Genomic DNA, 7,984 nt, shown 5'->3' on the forward strand with positions numbered 1-7,984 from the left:
ATAAAAGTATACATTTTTGTTTAAGTAATCTATTTTTATAATTAATTAAATTAATAACTTAATTTTAACTCATTAATATTATATTAATTTATACTAAACTACAATCTACCTTAATTTATTAATAAAATATTTGTTAATATATTTTAATATTACATTAAATTACTTATTACAAAAGTAACCATGTTTGTTTAGGTCTATTATTTGTTTTGGTACATGATTTATAACTCATTCTCTTGTTCAAACTACATTTTTCATTTTGGTCACTAACACAAGTACTTTCCAATGCACTTTATATCGATCACACTAACACGAAAAACACAAGAAATTACTTTCCAATGCACTTTATATCGATCACACTAACTTACAAGCTAATTTTACTTTCCTAATTACAAGCTAATTTTGTGTGAGCGTTTTTTCAAGGTACTGTTTTGTTACAACTCACACAATCACAGTTACAGCGCTCACAAATCTTATGGAAAGTTGGCTGTTGTTAATTGGTTTCAGCTGTTGTTGGTTTGGCTTTTTAGAATCTTTCTTTGGTTAATTCTCCTTCAAAATGTTAGTTCTAAAGGAGGCCAACGCTAAAATGATAAGATCATCACTTCTCTTTTCTGATGCAATACAAATCTTCCCAACGTCTAAATAATTCAAACAAAGGATGGAAGAGAGATTGTGTCCATCAATCCATCGACCTAGTAGTAACTCCAAAATATAGATATAAAGCATCGCACACCTAGTCAACTTTACGGCTCACAACATCAACCGGATCCATATTTGCATGCTCTAATTGTTCAGGCTGCGGCAAAATGATCAGTTCAGCACAAAATGGTACCTTGAGTCCACATAACTCTCAACGTCCCAGAGGAAAGAGCCAAATGTCACAGCCTCCAGTACTAGTCTTTTTAGACCACCGAAAGTGATTTTAATAACCTCATCCTTTGATGAATCAACATTGCCCTGAGGGGTGATAACAATCTCTGGCCTGCCAAACAGAGCTTCAGTGTGTTTCTCAATGATACCTATGGCTTCCTTAGACCTTATTGTTGCATATCTCTGAAGAGTTTCACCGTCAAATGACATCACATACGACCTCAGCCGAGTGGGCTTCACCCTATCCCCAAACCCACCAGGTAAACCCGAGTTCTGAGGGTGCAAGTCCTCCACGCTCACCCCAACATTTGGCCTTGAATCATCACCCACAACTTGCTCAATACCAATCTCTTCATCTGACACATAGGGTAGAGTCCTCATAGTCTTCTCAAGCTGGAACCTCTGATCCACTCTTTTGAGGAAGTAACCATACATAACGGAAGCTGCATAAACTTGTCCTACCCTAAGTTTGCTTGTCTGAGCTACTGTATTTGAGTCATCCAAGCGGTTACCTAGGATGAAATTAAGGTGATTTTGAATCATCTCATATGCTTCAGGTGAATGCAGCTGTGCGAGCTTCTCCTCTTGTGCTGGCCATGTATCAACTCGTCCAGAGGGGTCTGCCGTCTGGGATAGTGAAGAAACTAAAGAAACATTGGCATCCACAAATTTCTGCACAATAAGAGCATATAAAATCTCCTCCAAGACCTTCTTTCTTTCATTTGCTTTAACCTCCGCGATTCTCCTAAAGTAGCACAAAATTGAATAAAAATTTAGAATAAGCAGAACAGGACCTTGTTATCTTTATCAGTTTCTTGAATCCACTTAAATGGCCAAACTATTCATCCACCTGGATGTGCAGTTATTTCTCAGTAAATTTCAGCCACAACAACCCAGACTCATAAAAATTATCACGAATCAACGAATAACAAAACAAAGGGCATGAGAACTGTTGATCATAGGTTGACTCTCACATTGCTTTTGATGAAAACAAAACTTAATTGAACTAATAACTTGCAAATCTAGTATTTCATATACTTAACCTTCAAGAAAATCTCAAAGTCTAAAGCTTCAAAGCCAAAATGAAGACCTCAAGCACGAAAGGAAGAACATCTCTTGAAGAAGCACCCACAAGGAATAAATCTACGTGAAGACTCAAGTTCAAGCTTCAATAGACAATCACTTAAACTCAATCAATTTATGTAAGAGAGCATTTTTAACTCCTATTCCTTAAAGTACTTTTGAGATTGGAGCTTTAGGATATTAAATTGCAGATAGACAGGAATATAATCATCATAAATATTACTTAGAAACATGTTAAAGCACTTAAAGAGAAATTCCCATGTTTTATAAATGTATACTATTTTTATCTAGTATTGGAATGATCGATCATCCAGAACTGTGGAGGCCAAAAATATAAAACATGATTAACCAACCACAGTCAATTGATCAATCATCCAAGACATGGCCATTTCATGTTATAACGCATGATCGATCATCCCATAAAAATTGATCGATCATAGTTGTCCATGCAAGCTGAATTAACATGGAATAATCAAACATCCCTCCAGATTGATTGATCGATGATTGATCAGACAGAACCTTGTCAATAAGGTACTTCAAGCATGATCGATTAAAAGAAAACACACTGATCAATCAACCATTGGCAATGATAGATCAACTTAACTTTTCTAGAGCAACGATAACATATTGATCGATCAGTCCATCAATTAATAAGTCACTATTTGACAGAAAAGTAGTCATTATGATCGATTGTTCGATCAATTACTTACCAGTGATCGATCAATCAAAGGTCTCATTTTTGTCAATGGGTAAATAACGGACGGCTAGTTTGAGTTGGGGTAGCTATAAATACCCAACCAAACCATGAATAAAGCAAAACATTGAGTATTTATTGGCATATATTCAAGCCACAAAACTTTATCTTGCAAATTGCCTTTCAAAAGTGCTTTAGAGATAAAAAAAAAGTGATCCTACCTTTGAAAAACCTTCATCTCTATCAATCATCCTTGCATGCATAATAGTACAAGCTCCTTGATCATTCTACAACGTGCTACAAAGGAGAAGGAAGCTTGCAATCGCTCAAGGAGAAGCGTCTCTCCAAGTAAAGGTGTAAATTTTCCCCTTTCTTTCATGTATTTGTGAAAGGTTCATCTAGAACCTGATAATCTAGATAGAAAGGCTTAGCTATAGTTAGAATCTAGCAACAATCTCTTGGAGAGATTGAGTTGTATGAAAATCGTGTATTGAGTTACACGTGGCTGAAGAGAGCCAGAATCTTTTTGTAATTTTCTAGCTATTAGAGCGTAATAGTGGAAATTTTCCTAAGCAAGGGTTCTTGGAAAGTAACTACCACTAAGGAAACATCAAGAACAAAAAATATTTTTGTCCCTATGGTATATGCATATTCATACTTACATTGAATTGCTTATTTATATGATATTTTAATTACTTGCACAAATCGATTTTAATTTAATAACTCAATTCAACCCCCCCCCCCCCCCCCCCCCCCCCCCCCCCCCTTCTCCCTCTTCCCTTTTGAGAAAGGCACCTAGGCCAACAATTGGTACCATAATAGGCCAAGATCATAATTGAACTCAAAATCTCCTTGATTTTGGAAAACGATAAATGGCATCTCAAGTAGAAGTTATGTTCCAAGAGGGTCATGATCCCTTTTCGATTCCCTTACTCATTACTTCACAATACCAATGGTGGAGATTAAGAATGAAAATTTTCTTATAATCCATTGGATTGGAATTATGGGAAATTGTCATATGTGGACCCTTCATTTCATTCCAAAATATAAAAGGAAGATTTATTCCAAAATCTGTTTGTGATTGGGATGACCCTGACATTGCAATAGTCAATGGCAATGCAAAGGTTATGGAACTCATCTTTAGTCCCTTGAGTGATGAAATAATTGATTCTTATGTATCTTGTAAATCAATCAAGGATTTATGGGATAAATTAGAATTTGTCTTTTCTAGCAACAAGGACTGTTGCTCTTCAAACTCTTAGTGCAATACATCTAGTGATAACACTGAAATTATTGATTGTATGCACTTATGTTTATATGGAAACACCATCTCAGATCGAGATGAAACATCAAAGAGTGATAGTTGTGAGGAATTGGACAAAGAAGAATTTATGAGAAAACTCAATGACTCCATATCCTCCCTTAGAAGAAGAGAGAAAGAAAACAAGAAGCTAAGTAGGCAGCTTTCGAAATTAGAAAAAATGTTTTGAAAGCTGACTTCTCCTCAAAGCTAGAAGAGCTTAGAAAAAAAAAGGACATAAAGCTTATTTCAGAATGTGAGAAACTAGAAGACTATTCTTCAAACATTCTTGAATTGAGAAAAGAAAACTATATGTATTTCTCTAGGATTTTAGAATTATAAAATGAAAACAAATTGCTAAAATCCAACAACCTTATAGCTCAAAGAAGAACCCACGACTTATCTCATGCTTTAAAGATTCTAACCTTGGGAAAAGCTACTCCTATGATTAGATCAGAAAATCAAGTGAGAAAGCTGGAATTTAGAGTTACGGTCCATGAGACTAAAATAAAAAGGAAATCTAGCAGTTCTCATAGGACAAATGTGACAAAGGTCACAACCACACCAATGCATAATGATGGATGTTACGCTTGTGGAATCACTAGACGTTATGCGGTTGAGTGTTCAGGTAGAAGATCAAAGCTGAATGTAGTGAAGCAAACTTGGATTCCCAAGGGAAGCCTAAATTTGTCTTCCAAAGTTGACACGGTAGGACCCAAGCAAATTTGGGTACCCAAGGTTACTTGATCTCCATAGCAAGGAGTGAACTCTTTGAGCCAAACTACATACTACATGAAAATTACCTAAATAGCTTGTGGGACATGAATCATGTAATTAAGACTTCATAATTTGATGTTCATGTCAATTCGGAGATTTATCTTATGTGATTGAGGATTGACACAATGATAATTTTATCATATACCTCATTAACCAATCTTGAAACTTGTTTGGGTGGAACTAAACTATCTTAGTAAATTATGAAACTTATTCATGTGGAACTAAACTATCTTAGTAAATTATGAAACTTGTTCGTGTCAAACTAAACTATCTTAGTAAATTAAGTCTTCCACATCAACAAAATTTTGCTTAGCACTTGGTTTCGAACTAGTTGAGGATTGAGAAATTAGATAAATCTGAAACCTCAAGCTTAGATTGGTGAATCTAAGTATCTTTAGTGCTACCCGTGTATAACTATAACCACAACAAAGTGAACTTCATAACAAGTTTGACAATTTGACCACTTTGTTGATATGAGCTACATTGACAATCATTGATTTGCTATTTGTGCAAGTCATGATATTTGATACGCTTGGGTAAACTATAAGCTTGTATTAGGAATCTCCCTAAAAAGAGAATTAATTGCAAATTAAGGAAAAGATTATTTTGTTGGAAAAGAGAAAGTTAAATTATGTGTCTCCATACAAATTAATCAAGCCTAATGTGATAGGAATGGATTAGGACCCAAATTAGAAGAAAATTAGAAAATCTTTAAGTCCTACTACCATTGTAGGCTATGTAGCCCAAAATAGAATTAAACATAACATCTTAGATATTTGGCTACATTGGATGCCTTTTGCCTATAAAGCATACTGAAAATCTCTTGGTTTAGGCAAAACAGACTCATATTGCATTTAGTCTTACTGATACCATAAGAGCTAATGAGTCGGGCGAGTTAAAAAACACAATAATTGAGTAAATGCATATTAGGCATTACTACATAGGTAACCTCACTATGGAATTAATGTACTTGCGTTTTTGGATCTCTATCAAGATCTTGAGAATCTCATCTCATGGCTATGAATCATTTTGCACTTGAGAAGTTGATTCTTATGCTTGTATAGAAACCTAAACATAAGCAATTCTAATTTAAATTTAGTTGGTTACAAGAGCTTAAAGATGTTTTCAATTTGCTCAGTGCAATTCAAATTGCCTACCTATGCTAAATTAGATTTTGACATCCACCCCTTCTAGAGTTGTGAAAATCTGGATAGTATATAATATAGATAAATGAATTTGATCTTCACAAACCAGTAGGTCTATGAGTTAATGATAAATCTTTACAACTTAATTAGATCAAGTTAAAAAATTTAAATCATATTAATGTGCTTAGAGCGGTCAGACTCTCCATTGAATCTTAACCAATCTCATCCTTTGAGTATGAAGTTAGATTCGTTAATCTTTTATTACACAGAGACACATTGAGACTTCCAAACCATATATGCAAATTGCGTAAATTTTTGTATGGTTTGAAGCAAACTTTTAGAGCTCATGATTAAGCGAATTCTTAGAAAAGAATGGCTATAAGAGAGGAAACCTAAATAAGACTCTATTGACGAAAAACCATGATCAAGACTTAATCATCGTTCAAAATTATGTGGATGATATCATTTTTGGTTCTTGGGCAGTGACTACCACAAGGGGAACATTGAGAAAAAAAAAAAAAAAATTGTAACTATGGTGTGTGCATGTTCATACTTACATTGAATTTGCTTATTTGCATGATATTTAAATTACTTACACAAATCGATTTTAATTTGAATAACTTAATTCACCCCCTCTTGAGAAACCACCTGGGCCAACAAGACTATGTGGTCTCTATGGCTTAATTTTAATCCTTCTCTGATTTAGTATTATCACAAATAAAACAATTAAATACTGACAGGGATCTTAGAACAAATTCTCCGACCAATATTTGTAGTGCAGCATGCATTGAGCAGTTTAATACCCTAATTTTTTGCTTTGCCTCTTCTTACTAATTTACAATGCTTGAATAGAGAATCTACTTACAGTATTTAAAAAATGGTTTTCTTTATAAATGAAAAAAGACCAATTTTCATCTCATAGCAGGCATGAAAACGCATAAGATCAACCTTGATGATGAAACTCAGGTCAATAGAGCTAACCTGTACAAGACAAGATCAGTGCCAGGAGAAGATGTTTCTTCCTTGTGTTTCTCTGCTTCACGATCAGTATGAAGCTGTTCAAGCTGCTGATCCACAGCAGCAGGTAGAAGATGAGGGTGACTTACTAACATCTGAGATAGGAACTGCCCGATCGCTGACTCCAATTGAAGAGGAGCAATTGGAGTTGTAGAATCGGGAGAAGAGGCTCTGATTCTCGAATTTCTTCTATGCGTGGAAACAATTAGCCTAGAAGGAATCTGCCCACACGAAAAACAATATTTAGATATTAGAGGAGAAGGCGTATAGACTGATCAGAAAATATAAAATATAATTAAGTTGTCCCTTGACAAACTCAAATATGTATAAATCGAACCAATCTACGCAGCCGTTAGCTCCAACAGCATGAACCTAAACCCTAAAACCCCATCCTCCCTACAACAAACAAGAACTACCAAGATGTTGAGGTTCACAAGCCGCACCTTGATGCATCCACCGGATAACCGAAGATTAGCGTTGAAAGACAGGGAGCTTGATTGGCATGCACAAGAAAAGCTTGGTCTTCTCAAAAAATCTGAGGTCCTGTAAATAGAAGAAGAAGGCCGCAGAACCAAGGCGGCGTCCATTTCTGATCTTCAATGACCTGCCCAAAAAATCAGAGCTCAGAAACAAGACAAGAAGAACACAGACCCAGAATATCAGACGATTTAAACAATTGATTCAAAACAAATCGTGAGTTACCTGAGAAGAAAATTCAACGAAGATAGACGACGAGGCACGACACCACGTGTTAGAGGAATATTTATAGAGGTCGGTTGGCAACTTGTCATAGACACAAGAAGGTAAGCACCAAATTACGGGAAAAGCCCACACCCGGATAAGGGACTGAGTTGTCGGTCCCAGTTAAAACCCTGAGTTAATTATGCTCTGAGATGGGAAAGAGATCTTTTCTGTAGGATAAATGGACTCGTCCACGCGAAACCTCATTGATGTGCGACTTCAGCTCCTCTTCACCACAGTATGAATGTGGACACTCAATTCTGTAGCGATTGTATGGTCGCACACGTCTCTGTCCACGTAAGTCTTGCCTTGTCCACAGAAGACCCCCGAGGGAGTCCGATGTGGACAGTAAGAGCC

General features: G+C 35.8%; 1 protein-coding gene across 2 annotated transcripts; it reads right to left on the bottom strand.

Moving 5' to 3' along the window:
• Positions 1-578: 578 nt before the first annotated feature.
• LOC137955691 (UV-B-induced protein At3g17800, chloroplastic-like) lies at positions 579-7,655 on the bottom strand. 2 transcript variants are annotated; one of them, XM_068802759.1, is made up of 4 exons: positions 7,589-7,655; positions 7,330-7,490; positions 6,851-7,107; positions 579-1,615 (listed from the first exon to the last, which is right to left on the bottom strand). In XM_068802759.1, exons 2-4 carry the CDS (start codon positions 7,471-7,473, stop codon positions 811-813), a joined length of 1,206 nt encoding a protein of 401 aa, XP_068658860.1. In that variant the 5' UTR covers positions 7,474-7,490; positions 7,589-7,655; the 3' UTR covers positions 579-810. The 2 variants fall into 2 exon arrangements, with proteins under 2 accessions (XP_068658860.1, XP_068658859.1); XM_068802758.1 differs by lacking the exon at positions 7,589-7,655 and having other exon boundaries at positions 7,330-7,558.
• Positions 7,656-7,984: the final 329 nt, after the last annotated feature.

Source organism: Aristolochia californica, unplaced genomic scaffold (genome assembly GCF_029961685.1).
Source record: "Aristolochia californica isolate CCGP_79_NKW_82.1479 unplaced genomic scaffold, dmAriCali1.0.hap1 SCAF_2, whole genome shotgun sequence".
Taxonomy (NCBI): Eukaryota; Viridiplantae; Streptophyta; class Magnoliopsida; order Piperales; family Aristolochiaceae; genus Aristolochia; species Aristolochia californica.

Excerpts from the sequence above, each read along its gene's own strand:
- LOC137955691 (XM_068802759.1), bottom strand. The coding sequence starts at position 7,473 with ATGGACGCCGCCTTGGTTCTGCGGCCTTCTTCTTCTATTTACAGGACC. Across the intron at positions 7,108-7,329 it reads TATCCGGTGGATGCATCAAG|ATTCCTTCTAGGCTAATTGT; the intron begins GTGCGGCTTGTG and ends TCGTGTGGGCAG. Across the intron at positions 1,616-6,850 it reads ACTGATCTTGTCTTGTACAG|GAGAATCGCGGAGGTTAAAG; the intron begins GTTAGCTCTATT and ends GTGCTACTTTAG.